Genomic DNA, 24509 nt, shown 5'->3' on the forward strand with positions numbered 1-24509 from the left:
GGCACTCTGACACAAGATGGGGAATAGTGTAACACTTTGTATTTGTAACCCTACTCAAAAGTTTTCCCAGTGGAATATGGGCTTTGTATCTGAAACTGCAAAAACTACTTGAAAAGGAAATATTGCCTTAACAAATCCAGATACAACATTCACATTCACAAACAAGCCTAAAACAACACAGGCAATATATGCATTGATTCCCGTAACTAAAAAAGTCAAACAGTGTTACACTGAATGCCAACAAAATACATTACCTTCAGATGAAATGTAGTCTCTCCGGAAAATATCAAATCATCCTAATAGCTAAAGTTCTCTTCAAAAATTGTTAGGGAAATCCTCTGTCCCCTGTCATATTAGCCACATTTATCAGGATGCAGCTTAGCCATTACGTCTGGGGGTTTATCAAATTATCTGCTTGCAGAATGGCCGAAAAGGGACACATTACAAACAGCAGCTCTTTGTCTGAGCTGCTGCAAAGCAATATTCCAGGATGCTGCAGCAACCAAAAGCAAATTATGGTGAACATAACACAGAGTTCAGTGGAGCGTTAACAGAATGGATGGCCCTATCCTGATTTTCTATCTGTTGGGACAGATGTCCCTACGTCTCTGTGACTCGTGAGGTGGACGGCCCTGTAAGCGATGGCAGATGCTCCAAAGGTAAGACAGATGGATTTTGCCAGTGTTCTGTGAAAGTATGCACATTTTTCACTATGGAAAAATTAATATTAATCATTTGCAACACAACAATAAAAACTGTAATGCCTACCTTGAAATGAAGGAAACTAAACTAAAACTAAAAGTCCTCCATGTGAGATGTTTTGCAATAATAAACAAGATAAAGCTTTACAAAAGATGGGATACATTGTATTCCAGGATATACACCATGCATTCAATGCATTTTATCTTTTGATCAACCAGAAGCAAAGACGTCCTTGCACTCTTGCCCTTTACAACAAAACATGTTTTTCAACACTGAAGACAGTTCAGGAGACTGCAGTATAGATGGACTGGAGTTTATGGTTGCTTTTGTCCTGAACCATGAAGTCGATACGCAATAAAAATAAGTCTGATGTCTGCATTTATCTTCCGTGCGAGTATCGGATGAGTGGGTGTATTAAAACGTATACTAAAGTAAATGAGCGGCTGGGTGGGAGCACAAAGGCCTGTCTGCTGCACATGTGTATTTGTATCCACGTATGCCTCTTATTCAAATCCTAGCAGCTGCTGACAAGCCTGAACCCAGTGTTTCACAAACACTATGCCTGCACTGTGATATCGAGCTCTCATTGTTGTGTAATTGCCACTGATGGAGAAAAACAATATTTCATTCAACCCAATCTGTGGTAAACTGAAATCAATGAGGCTGAATAGTGTGATTAAAATTTGATCGGATCACTGACGACCAACAATGACAACAAACATGGAACAGAGCTCCTTTTTTTTGAACATGCAAAGCCGCTCAGTGGTTTCAATGTTGTTTAGTGTGGCCTGCACAATGGCAGCCTATTGATCCTCTTGGAATTTATTCGGAAACCTCAACTTTTTCAGCACTTCACGTTCATTTTGAATAGAGGCAGTGGTGCTCTGTGAGACCCGGTTATTGAGACACACTGGGAGACTTTTCTGTTTGAGTTCTGAGTAGTGTGGCTGCTGTGTTTGTGTTTGATCTCTTGCAGCAGGAGAACCACACTGAAGGATCAGCAAGTGGAGGCTTTCAAAGACCCTTAGGTTGTCAATAGTAGTGTTTTGTGCTTCTTAGTTATACAAAGGTTTGTTCTGCTAGATTCAGATCAAGGTGCATGTGTGTGCCTCTGTATGCCTGCATGTTTTCTTCATGTGGCTTGTATTTGAAGTCTTTGCAAGCGCTGTGCATCTGTGAAAGTAATGGTGGTAAATCAAGTAACCAAATAGGATTCTATCTTTTGTTTAATAGAATAAAAGCAGTTGTACAGAAGAGGGAAAGAAATTAGGTCAGGTTTTAAGCTGAATATACGATAAAGTTGGACTTTAAAGATGAAGATAAGCATTCCGTCCCAAAACCCCAAACCCTCAAATGATTTTCTACAGATTCATCGAAATACAAAATCAAGACACAAAAAGTGTTTTTATTTACAGAACACAGATACATGTGTGGTACATTCAGTTCTATATTATACTTAACTTCATTTATTTTACTTTAAGACTAAAATGGTCCCAGTTCGACATGTTCTGCCGTTTAAGCAGCTGCATTGAGATGGGCATAACAATAATGAGAGCATTAATAATCAAATGCATTGACTTCAGGCTTGAATCCAACATGTGTAAGAAGTTAAGTTGCAAGAGATGGTTTAATATGGTATTTTATTTGAGCCTGTGTTCCCTCAATCACCTTTCATACCACATGAAATGCAAGCTAGCATGAGACTCTATGGCACCTTCGTCCACACCACCATGTGTTGCATTAAGGGTGTATTATGTCACAGACCAGTGATTCCCAGATGCGACAGCAGGGCTGATCATCAATTATTATACCTCAGTGGATCAAAATGAGCATATCCGCTCATTTCAACAACCCCAGAGCTGGCCTGTGGCGGCTGAGCGACGGCTTAGTGCACCTGTAAGCTCAGCGACACCAGCCGGAGCCCTTGCCGAGGCAGCGGGACATGCCTCGAGACAACATCTGCCTCCCCTTGGTGACCTGCCGAGTTAAGCCAACTGCAGAATCAAGGGCATGCTCACAGAGGTCCCTGATTTTATCATAACAAAGACTTTGCTACCACTGCTGCCTGCAACTGGCTTCAGGAAACGTTACAGTCTATTTTCTGCCAACACTGTGAACTCACTCTGTCTTCTGTCACTCTGTATGTCTTTCCTCGTCCAGCCATTTAATATTAAATGAACACCAAGGAATATCTTCAAGAAAAACAGATTTATGTCTGTGAAGACATCAGATACTATGTTTACCAAAAAGAAGATAAAAAAAAAATGTGTTTTAGAAACTTTAAAAAAAAAAGATTTCCCCACAAAATATTGGAAATATACAAGTTTCCTTCGGGTAATCCAAATATTATTGTATACTCAATCAGTTCTGTGAGGGTTAAGCTTTGTGAGAGTGATGTATTAGTCGGCATGAGGGAGCCTGTGTATGACAGATGTTTGACACTTGAAATCCAGAGGGACCCCTGGCTAAATGGAATCAGGACAAATCAATGCAATCATGCAGGTGTCTGGGGGAAATGGGGACAAAAGGGACACAGTCGGTCCGCCGGCTCGCAAGAGCTCCTGGCGAAGATTAAGCACCAGGTCTGCTTCTGTTTCTGCATGGAGTGGCAGACAGCTGACTGACCTCATGAGTGCTCCACTGCCTTGAGGTCCCCACAGATGCCTCACAAAGAGCCCGGGCAGAAGTGCCCCGCAAACTTGAGCACGTTGAGTGTGATGAATACCTCAGCTCGCCTGCTGAGGAGGCTACAAAACAACCCGGTTTATGTGTTCAGTGTCAAGACCCTCAAAGCCCCCTGTCATTTTCAGTTAGGTCAAACATGTCCTGCGAGGCCTACCTGGAAATCTACTCCCTCAGCATATCCCATCTGAAAGACCACATCCTACTCTTTCAACCTCCCTGTGTTCATTTGGCACTAGTCTTCCTTTCTAGCCTCGCCCCACCTTCACTCCATTTGTCAGAGTTACCGGCCTGTGAGTGGTTTCTGAAATGTTCCATTTGTCCGTGAATACCAATTTATCAACCAGTCAGTGCATACGTTGATCGGTACAGTACGTGTATGATACAGCACATGTGGGAGTAATTCTGTTGATGGGTGTGCATTCAACACCTGGATTAAATACCAGCGGTAACTCAGAATGCAGATTAAAAAACAAACTGCAACAGGCATGTTTTATTATATTCCAACCAATTGAATTAATGACTGTTAACTTCATCAGAATTCCAGTGTATGTATGTATGTATGTATGTATGTATGTATGTATGTATGTATGCGTGTATGTGAGAACATGAGATGTATTGCGATTCCATGCCTGTGCTTGTGAAATTAATGATTTCACAGGAAAATATTGCATTCTTTGTGAATGACACATTTTATTTTAAATATGCTAATACGTGAAATATAGACCGATGGCATCATAGTTTTAGCCGTCTGTCATCATATCATTGATGTCACTGCAGCAATACTGCAGCTATCGTGGCAAATTTAATCTCACCAAAATTACAGTTTCTCAGTGATTTCTTAATAAAAAATAAACCAGAGAAAAACACAATATGAATTTACATTTGTGAAATGCCTTTTTTTGCTCCTCTTTTTTATCTGTCAGCATACTTGTAATATTAATTTTGCTCTGATACATCCCCAAATGAGCTCTTTTTAGGACACTGAAGCTTAAAAATGTCTCTGGCATACAGTATTTGTCCAGCCTGCCATGCTTTTCTGCATCATATCAAGACAACCCAGCTCAATAACATTAAAGGCTGAAAGAGTCGGTGAAAATACAACCCCTGTGATGCTGTGGTCTGCTCAGCCTTCAGGAGACATATTGATGCACAGTTATTTTGGTCAATAAGTCCTTCTGAGCAGAGGCCATCCTTATCCTTGAGACCGACTGCATGTGAAAAATGAGAAAGAGATGAGACCATGCATTTTAATCCGTCTATGCCGCTCTATCTTAAAGGGGGGAAGAAGGGATGGGGGAAGAGATGGAGCATGTGGGGGGAGTGAAAGAAGGAGGGGTAGAGATGCACTTCCTCTAACCCCGTCTCAGCCTCACTAATGCAGTTGTTAACAATAAACCATACCATCGGTTGTACAAAAATGCATCACCTCTAAGCCGGAGAATAATGGCGTTATTGAAATATGAAGCAGGCTAATCTCTGACCTTATGAAAGAATTTACAGAACATACATTCTCAAATTAGGAGATGGGGATGTTCACACATTTTCATAATCAGAGATTTTTTTTCTTGTTTTGTTTTCTGTTTGAAAGCCAATGAAAGACCAATCCCCATTACACACAGTGATGTAATGCTTTGAGTTCAAGTTTGAGCTGGGAAGTGGCAGGTATGCACTTTGTGTAAACAGTGTTTGAATGTGTTAGTGTACATGTTGTGTGAGATGGGAGGGACAGCAGCAGTTCAATTTGCAGGGGAAACTATTAATGCAAAAACAAGCTCTCAAACTAAAAATGAAAAGCAGTGGGTTTTTTTTTTATAAAAAGCTATCTATAACAAATGGCCTTGAATAAAACATAAGCACATCTATATTTTATAGCTTCCCATGTTTCCCCCATGCTTCTGAAGGGAGTGAAAGTTTCTGCTCTTTCAGACAGGTATACGACCTCAGCTTATCACACTGAAAGCACAGCATGGTTCTTGCAAAATGTTGGGAGGTTTGTGGTGTCCAGATTTGCAGTAAGATTTCAAAGTTTAAAAGTTCAAATAAGTAAAAGTACTTAATTGTTTTTTTATGACTGCTTATTTTCAACTATAATAAAACAAGGATAAACATGATGTGATACACAGACTTTTGCATCATATGCCAAAAACACTACCAGCATCCAATAAAATGGCTTGCCCATTTTGTTTTTTATTTTAGGTGTGTTTCGGTTGTTTTTAATGATTTGTGTTTGATGTTACTGAGAGCCTATCAGCTACATGGAATCAAAGACTAAAGTAGTTCACCTCTCTTGATCCCAGCATTTCACAGGTTTAATATGCAGTCCAAGCCATATTCCAGTTTAGGAATCACAGAGTCAGTGAAATGGAAGAAAGTGAATTGCTGGCTGGGGCCTTTGAGCCTCCGTTCTTGTTTGAAGTCGCTCTCTTTCCCTGCCGAGTTCAGAATACATTGTCCAGAGACAAGATCAAACTTGGCAGCTATTGATCCCTTCCCAAACCAGACACAAGACTTACTGAACATGTTAACAACTTTGGAATGAGTATTTTAATTGTACAGGTCTTTAAAAGGCCCACTCAAGTCACAGTGCTGCTGGGCGAATTTGAAGCAGCAACTTTTGGACAGTCAAACATGGTGAATCCAGCCAACTTTCTCCTTTTTCTCTTTAAGCCGAACTCAAAGTATTCAAATCACATCTCTTAGGGCATGCAAGAGCGTGTTAAAATAAATAAACAAATGTTAAGAGATGCATTAGCAACACCAACAAAATGTTCCTTATTAAAAAAGTGATTTGTTCTCCATAAATAGTTGAAAAAATAACTAAAAAATTTAATTAAAATGGTAAATTTGTCTTGTGAAGAAAAGAAAAAAAACTTACAACAATCGTCTCTTACACCAAAAATGTGTTTGTCACTCATAATGTGCTGTTGACTTAAAGGTCTGTTTTCAGTCTCAACTGCTCATCTGTTTCAATGAGTTTGTTAGTCAGCTTCACAACGTTGTGATAATGTGTTGGAGTTCCAAAACATGTGTTTTTTTTCTTCTGTTTGTGACATTAAAAGCATTACTAATGGTATGGAAACAGTAAATACCATGCCCTGATTGTTCCACAATCCGTCAATAGCCTATATTTCCCCAGCTTGCTCCGTATAGATTTTTATGTTTGTACCAGAAAGCCTCCATCTCAACTTCACAGAAGAGTATGGCAGGGCAACAAAGAAGGGGCCTAATACTCTGGAAAAGGAGGTTTCTAACATGACACTTCTCAGTCGTTTGAAATAGGGTGGAGAGAGATTTCTGTGAGCTGAGTTGACTCCTCCAGATCAATAGCTTGTCTCTCTCTCTCTCTGAGACGACTGTTGTGGCATTTGAACCAGATAAAACAAGGGTTCCCCTCCACCTCACCTCTGAGAACTGAGCACTTTCACCAAATCCCAATCGGTTGAGAAGGATACAGATGAGTCCATCTAAATCCCCTCCTGACTCAGCTCTAGACCCCCAGCGGTCAAAAAAAGGAGAGGGGAAATAAGAAAAAAAAATCTCAAATCATTTAAAAGGAGAGGTCCAATCTATGTAGGTTAATACTCACTGTTGCTTCATTTAGCTCTGTTGCAGGCCCACTGGGGCAGCTGCAAAAAGTTCTGGGAGCTAGAAGGCACAAAAGCTTTTATTTATTTATATTGAGAATATATAGCTAGAAGCAAACTGGTGCAAATGATGTGAAAAAAAGGAGTTAGAAGAAGTTATCTTGTACGTTGTGGAATAACTGCAAGAAAAGGAATAGGCTGCATTACCATTTTATGTGCGGCATGAATTAAATATACACACCGCAGACAGAATATCACTGATAACATGACAATTTGTAAGGTCATGGTGTGAAATGAATTAGAAATGTGTCCTCCCATCTTTTAACAACCACCAGCGATGTACCCTTAAGCAAGGCACTTCATTCTCAATTACTCTTTTGAAGCTGCTCATTTGTTAGTAGCAGATGACGAGAGGGGCAGGCAGGAGTAAAAGGTTGCACTAAGTGTTAATGTGAAGAAGGGCATTACTATCAAAGAAAGTGCCTGCTCAGCTTACATGAATAAAAGTTGGGGGGGAAGCCTCAGAGTCTTACAACAGTTCATCATCTTTCTAACCTGTCAGCCAATTATCTGGATCTTGCAACTACGTTGGACTTCAAACTCTCTGAACACGGGTCCTCTTCTCCTTTGCATGTCAGCTTAGTCTTTCCCCCTGGTCGCCGATGACATTGAAACACTAATTACAGCTAATTGTTCTATGCTGAATGGATTTAGTCACATTGCAAATGATATACCATTGGTCAGTGTCACAATGTTTCCACAGAAAAATTCAATGGGGAATGGAAATTTGCACAAATGAATGTAATTAAGAAGCACATTCATTACTTCTAATTGCATTTGAGAACCCTCAAAGTGAAACTAAGATTGGACTCATATGAATAATTAATGTAGCTTACTCAACTGAACATTGTGACGTTGTTGGCGTCACATAATGATGTGCTAAACTATCGGCATGTATGACAAAATGCAGTTCAAGAGTTTTAGTCGTACAGTTCCAGTCACAAGCAACTTACTTTTTTTATTTTTTATGCGTCCTCTTGAAATCCCTTTATTTACGGGCAGATTGTGTCTAGACAGTTGAATTCCAATCTTAGCACAAGCTTGGCATTGGTGGCCAGACACACTGGGTTAAGTTAGAGGTTTGAAAAGTATTTAAATTCAAGTGGTCCCTGCACACTGGATTTTTCCCAAAAAGGCAGTTATAAATCAGTCAACTGGAAACTCCGTCTGAGAGCTATTATGCAAATTATTGGACCTACAGAAATCAAAGAGTTGGGAACATAACCCCCACAAAGAATGAACCCAGCAAGCCTTTAATCTGATTATTTGTCTACTGGCATCAGGAACTTTAATAATGAAATATAAAAGCCCTGGATATAAAATGGCACAAATAAAAAAAAAGGAAATATCAAACACAATCATTGATAGAAATCTGTTATTTGATGAAGCAATTCCCTTTTGTAAAACGTCTGTATTTTTATAATATACTAGCAGCACGTTTAAAACTATAATCTTATTATACTTGCAGTGTTTAAAAAGGATTGGCTTATTTTAATAGCAGATTTAGATCTTAGACAGACAAGGTGTAAGCTGGTCATTTGAAAGCCATATGCCACAGATTAAGATACGGCACTATATTGTACAGCTTTTTCATGTTTCTTCCAGAGACTAATGCACTGCTTCAAAAACTGCCTGTAGTGAGCTGCTTGTAAGTGGGCAAAAAGCACAAGCTCTTAAATCCCTCAGCTCCAACAACAGGGGAAAGAAATAAGTATATTACAAATCGTCCAGAGAACAAAATTGTGTATTGTTTGAAAAATGTGAAGGATTTAGACTCAGGGATTTGCTCCCACTTTGCTGCTCTTTGTCTGAGGGCTTAGCGCTGTGTGCTGTTCATGACATGATGATTCCCATCATTCAGAGAAAGAAAAACTTTTCAGGACATCATCGAGTCAACAACAGACCGTCCAAAATTAATACACAGGATTTATTAATTCAGTGTCAACACATCTTAACTGATCACAAAAGCATTCAAGTCACTCAGAACAAGGCCAGCGCTCTCTGTTAAAACAACAGAACCTCCTGCACTTTGTGAATCCAGCAAAAGTCATGTCTGATGCCTGGGAGGGGAATCTCTGTGGATGCAACGGCACTGAGCCACTATATGAGAGAACGTCGACTCAAATGCTGCATATCTCTTATTTGAGGGAAGAGATGCATCGCATATCATTATGCTTTCTTGTTTTTTGATGTTTTGAGGAAGTGTTGCAATGTGGCCTAAAGGGACAGGTACGCTTCATCATGTCTAATTGTTCTGGATGTGTAGTTCTGTAAAAGCCAGCTGTCAGACGTGTGGGGGTTGGACCTAAAAACACACATGCTAATGATATTAATTTGCTGCTTTTATTTATTTGTCGAGGCAAAGGAGGAAATATCAAAACCTTTGGAACAATGTGTGACAAAAGAGGCGACAGCGCAGAGACTGATGCCGGGTGGTGAAGTAAGCCTGGAGGGGGAAGCAAGAGCCTATAAAATGAACAGCCGCCTAACTCATAAATAATAGAAACATAAAATGTCATATGAACTTTATTTCAAGAGTGGGTGGCCTAATAAAGATGCAGGTTTAAAGAGGAGTTGAGAAATTCATTGTCATAAGAAGGCCACATGGCTTGCCTTTGGCACGGACAATTATTCAGTGCAAGCTGACATTCGGGTCCAAGCTGAAGCACCTTTACAAAACAATACCGCATTTGACTCCTGAAATTCTCTTTCTAGCCACTCAATGCTCGAGTCATTCAATCTCTTAGCTCAATCTGCTCTTCTTCACTTGGAATCATTCCATCTCTTCTCCCCACTTCCCCCCCTTTTTCTTGTTCTTTCTGCTTTACAAATTCAATCGACATAATAAGAGATTGCCACCGCCCTGCCAGCCTGGTGCTCATTGATAACACCATATCAAATCCATCTTGGACCCCCTCTGTCACCAACGCACTCCTCTCTGAGACGGTCAACATGCACAGGATCCAATTCTGCTTTTGAACGGAGCAGTACAGAGTGAGAGTTTATCTTTAAACCTCTGGAAGGAGAAAATGGAGCTGGATGAGTCTGGCGTCTCTCACTCTGTCTTCAAATGATGTAGGAACGACTGTGCAAGTGTGTGTTAAATCAGCAGCATCTAAAAGCAAATAAAATAACTTTCTTGACTTTAGGTGAGAATATTTGGGGTGTAAAGTGGATTTATTTTAAATATAGTAATATTATATATTAACTTTTGTATTTCTTATCAGGATGGAAAGGCAAACAATACATATGTGAAAGCTGCATGGTTTTACATATATTTCATATGTATGTAAAAATAATCAAATCCCTTCTCATATTGTGTTTGTACAACCCTCACTATGATCTGCTCCCTTTTTAACATCAGTAAAAATTATATTGACTTTACCATCGTCCGGCGTGATAAGGTTATAACAGATATTACTTTTCTAATATCCAACTACTAATATTAGACTCCAAGAGCACACTTTTGGTTAGTCTGTTAACACTCTCAATCTGATTTTTAATGCAGCAATTTGTAAAAGTACACATGCATTTTCCACATTTGCATGGTCTTCTATCTAAAACTAATCCACTTCAACAAATATTACCCCAGAGTAAAAGTGGGTAATAAGTGCAGTATTTCAGTACGTTTATGAGGTATGAGATGTTTATGTCACTGAATATTAATGAGATGATGAGCAATTGCTTCAGTATGTGAATGAATCCCATATATGAATCACTGCTGTCACCATGGTGAATATATTAAAGTGAACAGCTGGGAAGGAGAGGTTTGATCATTAGTTGCTTATGTTTGGATATGTGTTTATACACGTGCATGGGGTACAGATATACAGTGTGTGTGTGTGTGTGTGTGTGTGTGTGTGTGTGTGTGTGTGTGTGTGTGTGTGTGTGTGTGTGTGTGTGTGTGTGTGTGGTGGGGGGGCATATGGAGGTCAGCCGGTTGTGTCTGACTGTTGAAATATCCCCTGGTCAAAAAAAACGTCTGTCCTCATATGGGACGGACCTTTGCATGTAAATGAACCGGAAGCCATCACCAGGATGTCACCCATCGTGTCTAATGCCTAACAAACGCATTCAGAATCACACTCACACTGACACCCAAGCCCCGGACCTGTCAGCGCAGCTGCTGGGGAGGCAGATGCACCAAGGACTGTTGTCTCACTTACACACTATGACACAAAGGCCATACTGCACGTAGGTGCATGCAAACCAATCTATTTCTCCCTATCTTGTAGATTTTCTCTGCTGGATGGAAGAAAGAAAAAAAAAACACTCATTTTTTTGACATGTAACTCTGGGCAATGGCTAAAGCATTTCTAGCAATGATACACACGGGCCGCAGGAGGAGTGAAGGTCTGCTCCGATGCGAGCCTGGATCCAGCCGACAATATATGATGCAGGGTTACCTCCAGAAAATAAAATCCAATCCACCAGGACTAGAATATCCAGCTTGAAGTGTAGGGGGTTGGTATGTGACAAGGACAGGGATATGAGACTCAGAATAGCCTTGTTCATGTTAAGGTGGAGCAAAATCATTTCAGCAGCATCATTGGCATGCTGCTGGTGCTCCGGCTTTGGATCTACACTACCACTGTGGAAAAACCCAGGATCCTCTGTGGTGTGTCTTAAGCACACTTCTTTTCCCTCAGCCAGTTATTTGAGCAATGCGTTTAAAATAAATCTGTTGTATATGTATGAGGAAGGAGTGTTGCTTTCCTGCGTTCAATGGGGCATTTCATGGAGAACATCATTGGGCAGTAAGCCAGGCCGTGACAGCTGTCTTGTGAATCATTTGAATAAATTCAGCTCTAACTTCAGAGCTATGATTCCCTAACCTCCCACAGCATCGCACTGGACCACATTTACAAAATTCCGCCTTACAAAATTAATTGTCAATGATATAATTTTTTGCACTCCCACGACAACAGATTCACTGCTTGGTTTGATCAAATCCAAGTAATTTGCTTTTCTAATGTGACTGAGATGTTTTTTGGTTTTAAATTTCAACACATAAAACTTACAGGGATTCATTTTTCTCTCAGAAATGCACCCCGATGTCTCAGTGGACTTTTCATGCAACAAAACTGTGAAACCTTTCTGTATAACTACCATTTCCTTTTTCTTATTTTTTTTTACCAGAACACGATATGTCTCGTTTGTAGGACAATCACAGCTGTAATCTCAGTAAAATCTCAGTTTATTTGAATGTCTAAAAACACAGATGGTCACTATAGCAATATAAAAACATAAAAATAACAGATTTGCCTGCTGTCTGGGCAAAATGCAGTACTCACTAGATTCAGGGTCTGAGTTTCCATCTCCCTCGGTGCGGCTGTTTGGAGATGTTTGCTCATAGTACTCCTCCTGGGGGAAGCTGAGGGGAAGAGGTTGGGTGGTGCTGGCTGTGCTGCTCGGCTCCGGGTCTCCCAGCCCGCTGTCACTGCAACTCTCTTGGGAACCATCTGGAAGATGGAACGTCACGCGGCGCTGGGTCTGGAGCACACCAACAAACAAGGAAATTTCGGTTAGAAATTCTGTCCTGTTTAAAACGCCTAAAAAGTGAGAGAAAAATAAATTAATATAGAACATAAAATGTAGTCTCGGGGAGATTGTGAGCACCTCTTGTAGTGTAGGTCACAGCGAAAGACTGAGGTGAAGAAGCAAAAGCTCTAAAAGGGCCAAATACCAGTGAGATGCATCACACCTTCAAAAGCCCTAAAATGTGTAGCTGCCAGAAAGTCTGCTGAGGGAAAATGTAGATAAATGGGTTCAAACTAAAATGTGACTTTTAACCAGGAGGCCGCTTGTTTGTGTCCTGTGTGAAACCAAGTCAACCTACTTACTACTACCAAGCTCGTAAAAACACAATGTCATAATCAATTCAATGTTTGACCCTTGGCCTCAGTTTGTGTTACATTGTATTTCTATCAAAATTAACCACCAGAGAAAGGTATAAAAAAAAAAATCACATGTAGTCATTCAAGGGATGAATGCACCTTGGTCGTATCCTTTACAGGTATTCTTCCTGCTCCTAAAGGGAGTCTTGGCACACCAGCTCTGACAAACAAAGACTATCAATATAAGTGGCGATAACAATGCTCATATATGCATGAATGAGTAGATTCTGCGTTTACAAGGGAAATCCTCGCCTGATTGCATCAAGTGTTGTCGTTACTTGCCCTGCACTGCATTCATACTCTATGTCTGATTTTAATATGAAAATAAGCCAAAATTTCATCCTATCACCAAGGGGACTAATTGAAACAGAGACCTCATAACCCAAAAATCATTTCTGGTCTGTTGAGTTTAGTGAGTTACTTTTCAGATTATAAAAGAATTATAATTGAAACATATTGTCCTGTGAATAGATGGGATGCGTATGAACAGGTTGAACTATGTCCTAGTTTTCCATCTCACCCAGTTTAGACACAAAAGAAGTGGAAATGTGTGTGGAGGCTGAGACTTTGATTTGTAAAGTCTTGGAGATCACAGGAGTATGGGCATTTTCTTCTGAAAGGTGCAGGCCTCTTTGATTTCTCTGGTGGTTTACAGAAGTTCATGTCACAACCTTTCTTTGGAGCTAAAAAATAAAACACATCCTGTGTGTGTGGTGTTGTCTGCTAACATGTAAACAATTCCTTCAGAAAACACACCACACACATACAATAATGCACATTGTGAGGCATGGTGGGTAAACTGTGCTAGAGAAACCACTGATGTTCATTTTTTACTTTAAGTTTGATAAAAAAAAATAAAAAAAATGAGAAAGCCATCTGACTTGGCTTTGAGGTAGTATCTGTAAAATTGTCAGAGTGAAATATACTTTCATGTCATCTCATGACTCCCTGAGCAGCATCATACTGCAACACAATGTATAGGACAATAAAACACATAAAATATAATTACACCCTCAGCTATGTTATTGCTGTGAATTTTATTCATCCCATTATTCAAGCTGATAAGAGATTCATTTTTTTTCAAGAGCGAATACAACTGGAGCGCAAATTACTATCTTGATTGTCCTCATCACTGTAGCAACAAGAGCAATATGTGAGTCCTGAATTAAAAACATCATAAACATATGCTCCCTGAAGCTCAGGAGGAGGTGATGTCTCTGTGCGAACATATTTTTCCTTTGCCACTATAGTGCGTGGATAAGCATTTATTGTTCTTAGATAAGACTGAATCAGGGCTTGGAAAATAGGAGTGAGGGAGAGTAAAATGAAGTCTGGCACTAATGAAGGACACGCTGCCAAAAACCAAATGCACAAAATGCTTCATTTAAAAACTATCAGAGAGGGTTGACTAACCTAAATCCACACAATTAGTACTCTGAAAGCAACACTGAGTGGTTTTCAATGCTGTGATGTTGAAACAGCTAGCTAAATATTCTATTTACTTGATTCATCTAGATCCGGAGGCCACGCATCGCTGTGTATGTGCGCGTGTGCATGCGTGTGCGTGTGTGTGCGTGTGTGTGTGTGTGCTAGTAAGTATAAGACAGAAACAAAAATAGGAGTGTAAAAGGGGCGTAGAGTCAAAGACAAACAGAAATAACACACAACCTCCAACATTTGTGAGATAACAACCATAAAACAGAAGATTTTTGTTGCAGTTGTTTGTGTTAGGACAATAAGAAAAAAACATGCACCGTACATATTTCTGAAAAACATACAAATATGTGATGCAGGACTGCTTGAAATGCATCTTGTTTTTATTGCATGTGCTGTGATACCTTCTGTTGCCAAATCATGAGGTATATTTATATGGTTCTGTATAAACAAAAAAATCTAAATAAAAAATGAAGAATGCTTTCCAACATTCCTTGCGCGGTTTTATTCATTTTCTAAGACAGAGATGAATACCTTGTTGGCAAAATCATATGAGTGTTCCACGCTTGCCCACGCTTTCAAGTAGTGTAAATATCTACTTGTTCTCAAACAGCGTTGGCAGCTGTTTCTCAAATTACTGGAGGATGTACGCAAAAAGCAATGTCCAGGTTCCAGCAAAAGAAAGAGCCCACTTATGAGAGGTTGGCAGCTCTACAAAAAGCCTGCTTCCTCTCTACATGACTCTAATTATTGGAAACTTGCTCCAACAATGGCATCCAAAATCTATTAGAACAAACAGCTGTCCGTGACAATTAGGACATAATCATTTTGCATAAGGAAGGGAGTGTCTTCATTTTTTAGATGGCTGTTTTTTCAAACCCATTCAAGTTGCTGCCAGATGTTAAGAAAAGTCTAATTTGATTTCACGATGCACTCAATACTAAGTCGTATAGAGCTACAATATTAATTACAATTAAATGTCATTAATTGGTCTTAAATAAATGAAAGGTTTTGAATGATTAATGTAAATTCAACATTATGTTGAAAGATAAACATGACAAACAAAAACAAACGTTCACAAAGGAGTCAAGGGGAGTGTTTTGCTAAGCATTATCACTTATTTGAAGAAGCTGCCAGAAATCCATAAAGCAAAGACAAGCTGCGGTAAGAGATATCAAGACCAAACAAAGCCCGTTCAGCCAGATAAAACACTGCCTTGAGAAGTATGTGCACAGCGATAAAATGAACAGGAGAGATGCATGCCAAGTTCTACTATACAACATGCAAGCCAATCCAAAACCCTACCTCCGGGAAGCACCCAGACAACAGACAGATAGGGCTGGATTCCCAGGTTACCGGATTAGAAGTCTGTTATGTTTAGGTATAGAGGGAGGAGAGGCCATGTGGCCACAACCTCTTCCTCTGCTCGGCCACAGCTCTTTCCATTGTGTTGTATTATTATATATACACATCCCCTCGAACTAAAACTCTCTAGAAATAGAAGAAGTCAGTGCTGCACAGAGGAGGACTCGGCTGACAACCACCTCACTTTGAGTGATAAACAAGGACCACTTAGGAGTGAATCAGGGGAGATTGACTCTGCCATTTCAGATACAGATCAGCTTGTGGGCTCACCTAGACCTGCATAAATCTGTTCAGAGGAGACGGGGATTTTTTTGTGTTGCAAATGTTTTTATGTGTCAGAAAAAAAAGGTAAAATAAAATCAACAATGTATTTATCCTAAAAATGCAAAAATGTCCCTATTCTGCATAATGCCAAGATTGTGCAACATCTTGTCAAGTGTTAGTGATTTCACTTTGTGGGTGCGTCCTTTGTTTTTGTACATGCTGTTCCAGTGCAGCCTATTTTGTGTGATGTGATATGCCACTGTGTGAAATGATGAGTTAGCGGGAACATGGAAGAAGGAGGTGATTTTAGCAAGTGGGTTGAGAGATTAATGGGTGAGTTTTGACAATTCAAATTTTAACATTCTTAACCTTTATTGAGTCATATGCTATGATGATCTTCTCAGTATTAGTAACAATTTCCGGTGCTAACAAAGCAGAGTCTGACACTGAACTATAATGTTCCTCTGAGTACTGAAACACTTTGATCATTTGATGGCTAGAAAATATACAAAAGCAATATATATATATATGTATATATATATGTATATATATATATATATATATATATATATATATATATATATATATATATATATATATATATATATATCAATTGTTTTATAAATCCACATCAAATAATATCAGAAATATTCAACACTATTGGACAACTGTTGTTGTAGGACTGCTAAAAATTACAGCAGGGACCAAACACACATGCCGTGGTGCGCAGCAGCAGTCAATTGAAAATGAGGAAGTTTGAAGAACATTTTATTGTGCAAAGAGTCGGAGGAACTCGTGCAGTCCTGCTGTCATTGACCAGAGACTCGTGAATGCCTCTGTGCAGACATGAGCGGCAGGATAAAGAGAGTAGCTGAAACATTGAAAAGAGATGACATGACGGTCACGTGCCACAACACAAAATAGTTTAATGTTAATAGAATCATACAAGGAAGTGTAAAGTGCGCTCTTGAGCCCGGTTGAATATTTTACATAAGCAAGCGACACAGACACTTTTTAAGACATTTTTGCTCACAGCAAAACGAGCGAGTGGATATGCATGTATGGACCTAAGGGAGTGTTGTGTCGAATTTGGTGCAATTTGGTCACATGACATGTTCAATATTAATAGACTTTGAATAAACAAGTGAACGGGCTCTGTGTGTGTGTGTGTGTGTGTGTGTGTGTGTGTGTGTGTGTGAGGGGGGGTAGGTGTGGGCTTCAGGGCTCTGCAGACCGAGTAGATGATGTTAGACCACAGCTCATGGATTGAACTTCACTCTCCAACCAAACTCTTCCTCACTGCTCTGCAGTCAATACGAGCGGATAGCCAACTGGAAGAAGAATCGAACCAGCATGCGTGTGACCGGTGTTTCTGACCGTCAGTATGCGGCAACTTGGTTGTGTGTTTCCCTCGTGGGTAGGACTAGATTTCCCTGGCGTAAGACAGTAATAACGTTACCACCACCAAAATACCTCTGCTAATTAAATTCATGCTCTACTTTATAACCGCGGTGATTATGTCAAAGCAAGCGAACATCCACCAAACATCTGGCTTTACTTTTCTGCATTTTTCTAACTGGGAATGTTGGTGTTGGCAAAAGTAGAAAAAAAATAAATAAATTCTGCTGCCTATTACATTTACTTCTGTTCAAAATGCTTTCAATTCTAATATGAAGCATATTAGTATAATTATTAATACTGCATTTTAAATGTCTGCAGTAACATTTTTCCGTCAAGTCAAGAACCTCTTAGTCGTTCAGTCAATTCTGGGTTGTTTTGGTCTCAGTCAACAAAGATTGTGTCATAATGTCCTTTTTATGCTTTTTTATCCTGAATGACATATTTATAAGAAGCCGATCACATTTTAGCAACACTGTCTAACACAAGAATAAAAAAGTGATGCTTTTTTGTGATTTTTTGTGTAGTTTTAAAGATCGGTTTTCTGATTAAATGAACTAATCAATTAATCCAAAAAATGAATTGTATGAGTTTTAGTTGACTAATAATTTCTTTGGCCTTGGACAGCCCTAACTATAAACTTAGCATAAAGAGACTTGTTGGCCCTTTTCTAAGTTATTTAAGGGTACGATGACGTAGAATGGTAACATAATTCAATATTTTTCATATTTAAAGATCATAATAAATCTATATCTGTTTTGGGTCATTTTAGTTGTGACGCGAGGCAGTTGCCAACCTTGTCTAATGTAAAGGTTGCCTCTGGAGTTTTTTTCCCATTAATGTGAGTGTATTACTCTGTTGTTTCTCACCCTGAGAGGCTGCGACTTGGCACAACTCTGATTGACAGGTGTATTATTGCTCAGATAAAAAGTTTGTATGAGCAGTTTTTGAGAAAACTGCTATAAGCTAAACCACAGGCCAAGCATTCAGCCAGTTCTGAACAGGCATGCTTTCAAACGGGCACTGCCCTTCCCATAAAATACTACACAGATGGAAGAAGCCATGCAAAAATATTGTCACGACATAACTTTACAGAAAGATATAAAAAAAACAACAACATGATGAAGTATCGATATTGGATGAAAACCTTTTATCTATAAGATATTCTATTTTTAAGACGTTTCTTAATCTGTACCGAATGTCAACGTAGGTGTCACTTGTGTAAAACATAATAGACCGTATTCTTATGGAAATATACATGCAAAAAGGAGCAGAGAATAGATTAACATGAACGTAGGTGGCTCTTGTGTAAAATATAGCAATAGACCTTATGCTTATGGAAATATGCATGCAAGAAGGAGCAGAGATCAGACTTACATTCACAGACATTATCTTGCCAAGTTGACAGGCCTCCTGCAAAGACAGAAGCACATTTCACGTTACTGTCTGACTGGAACTCTACAGAGCATTTACAAGGGAAATGTATATGTGGAGCCAACAAAGGAAACTGCACTGGGAACTTTCAAGTCATCTTGAAGTCAGTCAGAGTTTACGATCGACAACCTCATAGATTTTGTGGTTTAAAGTCTTTTTTTTTAAGTTGGAATTGAGATTTAGGATACATATTGATTTCTTCTGCAGGACAAAGTTTGTGAAGCAGATTTCCGTGCTCACTTGGCACGCCAACAAACCGGGCTGAAGAGTACACAGCCTCTCCCCAGAAATGTAAAGAGTAGGGCAAACCTGACATCCTGACAGCACAAGCCATACAACTGACACTTTGATAAAGATGTTTTCTCTGCATGTCAGGCAGGAAAGTGAAAAGAATATCAAATGAAGCATCAAAAATTAACAATAAACAGCGACAAGCTTCTAAATTGGGAACAAAAGACAACTGCAAGCCTGCAAAATAGCATCCGCTCTCTGGGGACTGAGATAACTCACAGAGAGATAAGAGTATTTAATTTTTAATCACCAATTTTGTTTTCTTTGTACTGTGTATAATAATCTAAGTACATGACTTGATTTTCAAAGAAAATAAAAGAAATCTGGCAGTGAGGAGGCACTTAGAGAGGGAGAATCAGAGAGGATTGCTGGGGTAGAAACAATGAACAGGAAACACATTCATGTCAACATATTATCCCACTATAATTGTTCACCATGGGATGCCGCTACTAACTGAGCCATCGAGCAGTACACCCAAAGCTATTCATCACAACAAAATGGGTCTTCTTGGTGGACAACTAAAGTAAATGGTCACCAAACGTATCACAAATAACTGCCTGGCACCATAAATTCATTGTATTGTAGATTGGCATAAAGATGGGCATATTTAAGAAATGTTTACAGGTAAACATTAAATAAATGCATTGCTGTGAGGTAGTTAGTCAAACTAGAGTCATGCATGCTGAATATTGTTGACATGAGTAGCAATGTTTCTGTGAACATTATAAATATTACTAACATTAATACCAACAGTTTCAAGGTTCATATTTTCACATTTTTATTTTTGTATTACGGTAGTTATCATTTTTAGCATTCATGATGTCATGATGGGACTGTGTGCTTCCATACAACCATCTTACCGGTAATGTTGTTGCTCTGTTCTGAAAAATATGATTTGTAAGTGTGGCTGTTACTTAACAATAACTTTATGTTATCACCAACCTGAAACATGTCACATTAGAGGGGCTGTAAAATCTGACTAACCGCCTAACGACTACTTCATGGAGAAAAAAAAATCAGCAACCAACTGAGGGACATAGGTGAGCATTTAACGTCTAAGGAGCCAAGATATTTCCCTCAGGAGGTGGAGACCGAAAGCAAGCTAACGTTTGGTTAAACATTGGACTTGCATTTGCCAGGTGGAGAGAAATGTGACTCCTAATGAATGTTTTTTGTATGCTGGATGTGAAAATAGGCAACTGCTTCTTACATGTTTGCAATAACTTCATAACGAATCAATATTGAGTTTACGGTTGGCTGTGTCCATGTTGAAGAAGCATCAATGAATGCAGGGTTATTGTCTGAAATAGGTGACGTTGAACAATATTATATAATGTAGCACAAAAGATGATGTAGGTTTCAAAGTCATCAGTTCAGTAATTTTCTTGCGAGCTGAACTGCCCTGCTATGAGGTCCCTGCATACGGTTGGTGGTGTATTCATAAAAAATAAAGACTAAAACGATGAATTAGAATCTCAAAAGTATGATTACCATAATCGTTAACATTAGAAGGGATTTATATAAACAATTAACTGCTGTCTAGATTCTTTTCTATATGAGGCATACCATTTATTATACATTACAGACACTCTAACACAGGACTGTTCTGCATATGGAAATATAAATAGGTTATGTCTAAAGAGATCGTATAACCTTGTCATAAGCTGGTGAGTATGTTTGGGCTGCACCAACTGAATACTACACACTGCAGTCTGACATTAAGGCTGGCACATGTTACAGCACCTATAAATTAATTGAAAGGAATAACGAATGTAAAATGTTGCAGCTTTATTTAAAAAATAAATGTAATAAAAATATATAAATTTGTTTTTTTTTTCTTTTTCTTTTTCTGCATAAATGAGCACACTTTTGTCAGAACTCATTTGCATCCAGTGACTGGTCATTTAAAGCAGGTTTTTACTTGAGGCTGCCATCAAGCAGTTGTTTCTTCTCCATGTAATGTTTTATTCAGCATCTCGTGACACATACTTCAAGTCAGAGACCTAGCGAACCAATTAAATATATGATAATGTACATGAGGGATCTGAGAAGGTGACCTGTGCTTGTCTCATAGTTAGATGACATTCAAAATAGCAGTTGTACATCTGATTGCTGGAGAGCATGAATTTGTTTTCTCTTTTCTTCCTCCTCAGTATGGATTGGTCAATGACCTTCTCGCTTTATGGACGCCTCTTAAACTAGCGGTTTCAAAGCCCCCACATGCATGCCTGGGAGAGAGAGTTATGCTTAAGATAAGTGCATTTGTTGGTGAACCACATCAAAGTAAAGAGGGATGACTTAGTGAGCAAAGGCAGTGGAGCTCGAACCGAGCCTTTGATCACCCCAGGCACTCTGATCATTAAAATATTGGATAAATAATTGATTAAAAACACCAGACCTTATTGTGCTATGTTTCTGTATCCAAAATAATCCAAATTTTGAGATGAATGTATGTATGTAGGTAGGTAGGAGCATGTAGAATACTGTAACACTGTATTTTATACTTTCACACAATACGCACATATGTTTTCTATTGTTGTAACATGTAAAACACTATCTATCTGTTTCCCAGCACTGACTTAAAGTATCAACTGGAGACAGGTTGAAGGGCTGCAATAACCTGTCTTCTCCAGTGAGGATCTAAACTATGGCACAGAGGTAAAAGGAAAGGCTTAAAGTCAAAAGGTAGGTGAGAGTGCATTCCAGCTGTGCATAGGTTGCTGGAGGGTAGCTAATATTATATCTACGGTGAAGCCTGCAGTGTGCAAAAGAACGACAATGAGTCCACTGTGTGCATACCACAGATATTAAAAAGAGAATTTTCCATCAGCTTTTGTACATACGCTCGTAAATCTCCCTCAGTACATTTAGACTATGAAAATAAATCTGTATTAATCTCGATTTCTAATTTAGAACAACAGGCCAAACAGTTATGTATGTATTACTTTGTATGCCACTGAGCATTAAAGCTAAGCAATATATTTTACACAACTATTTGGTTGCCAACATAAGCACAGTTGGTAGTTAGTAATTTCATTAGTAGGGTTGTGTTTCATTAAAGAAAACCCAATGCTGTGATATAGGAGCAATACAAGATGGAGCTAACAGGAATGCCTGCTCTTTACTAGTGATGGTTATTTTATCAATCTCTGGATTCAAGAACAATTAAACAGCACAGAAACACAGCTGGCAGCCTCTGTACTGTTTGTCAAACTAATATAAATTATTTGTATCCAAGGAAAAATAGCCAGAGGTGCTGCTTCCAAAGAAACACACCTTAAAACACATAGACAATCACATAACTACATGTGCATTTCTAAGGTTTCGTTATTTCCATTTCTTTGATATGATTTTCCCCATGACCTCTGTGAGCTTCATGACACAGAGCCCTGTCAACTCGAGATAACTAAGGAATAACAATCAACTTCATATTCCTTGTGCTCATTTTCAGCAATTACAATGACAGGTGTCCAAATGATGAGTTGGCTTCACAAGGAAGGACGTATTCCACTATATTATTATCATATAGGAAATGAAACCTAGCGCTTGAACATTTTTATACGTCCCAACTAAATTAGCTGACCTAATCAATCTTTCAGGATTAGGACAGCATCAAAGTACAACGTTTTGTTGAGTTATACCCATTGGCAGTCAGGTCAAAGTCTAAAGAAATTGTACCTGGAGAAGCTTTGCTGCAGTTTGTGAAAATAATATTTTAAAGAATGTATAATGTAATAACTTCAAGCTAGACTGAAAGCTTTAAAAAAAAAAAAAAAAACCTTGTCCCAGAGGTCCTCATGCTCCTAATAGTTTAACACTAATGAGATCTGCTGCTCCGATCTCATCCCACATTGCAGTATACTTCATAGTGTAAATACCTTTGGAGGTGGGGAGAAGCACAGAGCGAGGCAAAGAGACAGGAAGCATGCTAGCTAGCCATAGTCTCTAGAGCTGCCAAAGCTCACCCTTGCGTATTTCACATTTGTTTTGACTCTGACTCAGGGGTTCATTGGAGAGGCTCACTACGCCGTGCTGCTGTTCCATTCAGCTAGTCTTCCTGCATGAAGTCTGTGAAAATAATGGTCAAGCAGGACTTGTCAGGTCGGCTCTGTGTACCAGAAATGTCTGGCCAGTGCCACAGTCTGCAACTTAAGCTGTTCAGGGAAGGTGGGAGAAAAGCATGTGGCCTGCTATCAAGTGGTTATTCCCATAGGTGAGATGGATGAGGCTGAACTCATCAAAGGAAGAAAAATGACAGCTTTGTCAGGTAGCCTCATCACAGTCACACACATTCAAACATATGCACGCATACGACGAATATCCAAAGTGGAAAACTTAGACGTGAATGCCATCTGCTCGTGTGTGCATGCACACGAAACATGGACCTCTCCGCCAAGTAACAGTGGGTGGAGTTCAAGTTTGCATCCCTTTCTATTTCTGGCAAACGCAGCATGTCTTAGACAGCGTGATAAAACTGTTGCAAACAAAACACCTCCTCATCAAAATGGGCTAATAAAGTCTTCAATATACTTAAGTGTAGCCTTAGATGAATAGAATCCCCATTTTCCTCTGCATTGGTGTTCAGTTGTCCAAAGTGTATTGATGTACTTATTGACATTCAATAAAGGGAAACCCTCTCAGCAAACCACACAGAGTGGTGTAAATCCTGTACACTTCATGAGTGTGCACAAGGAGCAGCTTTCCTTTAACACAATTACTAGACAGCAATAACGTCAGTGTGTTTGAACCAATTTTGATTTACAAGTGGTCAACATGTTGCCTTTTCATCAGCTTATTATTAGTAAGTGGTCTGTATGTGTGTTTCCCCTGGACAATCCCCCTTCTTGCTTCACTCTTAGCGAGGTATTGATCCTTCCAGTCTACCGCCCCCCCTTGATTTCATTAGGCGAGCTGCTGTTAATTACTCCACACTCTAACCTTTTGCTGTTTCATTTGGACCGACAAATTGGGTGAATTAAAAAAAAGGGGCGGTAGGACGAGGAAAAGAGGGAAAGGAAGAAAAAGAAAAAAAAAGCTCCCTGGCAGCTGTAGTGGTGGACCCCCTCCTCTCTCTGAGGCGCTTGTGTCAGAATCCCAAGCGGCGTAATAATTAAAAAATGTTCATCAATTTTCTCTTTGCTCATCAAATTATGCAGAAGGAGGCTACTCTGGTAATTGTTGCAGAGGATTCATTTACGAATACCATACCAGCGCGATCTGGTATGGTTGTCTGGGGAGTTGGAGAATTTAGCCATTTTTCACGTCTTCATGTATTTTGGAAAAGATGTCTCAGTTTCAAGCAGGCTGATCATTAATACACACTTTAGTCATGTATGCATATGGATTTACAAGGATCATGTGACAGACATAACTAACACATTGTTGTTTTACAGCC

The 24509-nt window shown here is 39.3% G+C and overlaps 1 protein-coding gene across 2 annotated transcripts in view; it reads right to left on the reverse strand.

Annotated features, from left to right (window-relative positions):
• Positions 1-24509, reverse strand: part of pcdh11 (protocadherin 11) — a 121764-nt gene that overhangs the window by 30797 nt on the left and 66458 nt on the right. For both annotated transcript variants that reach the window (XM_068588398.1, XM_068588390.1), the window contains exons 5-6: positions 18767-18802; positions 12326-12524 (exon numbers count right to left, since the gene is read on the reverse strand). In XM_068588398.1, the coding sequence (XP_068444499.1) occupies positions 12326-12524; positions 18767-18802 (235 nt within the window). The remainder of the gene's footprint in view (positions 1-12325; positions 12525-18766; positions 18803-24509) is intronic.

This window comes from Clinocottus analis, unplaced genomic scaffold (assembly GCF_023055335.1).
Source record: "Clinocottus analis isolate CAN_PGR_092001 unplaced genomic scaffold, fCliAna1.0.p SCAF_10, whole genome shotgun sequence".
In the NCBI taxonomy this organism is placed as follows: Eukaryota; Metazoa; Chordata; class Actinopteri; order Perciformes; family Cottidae; genus Clinocottus; species Clinocottus analis.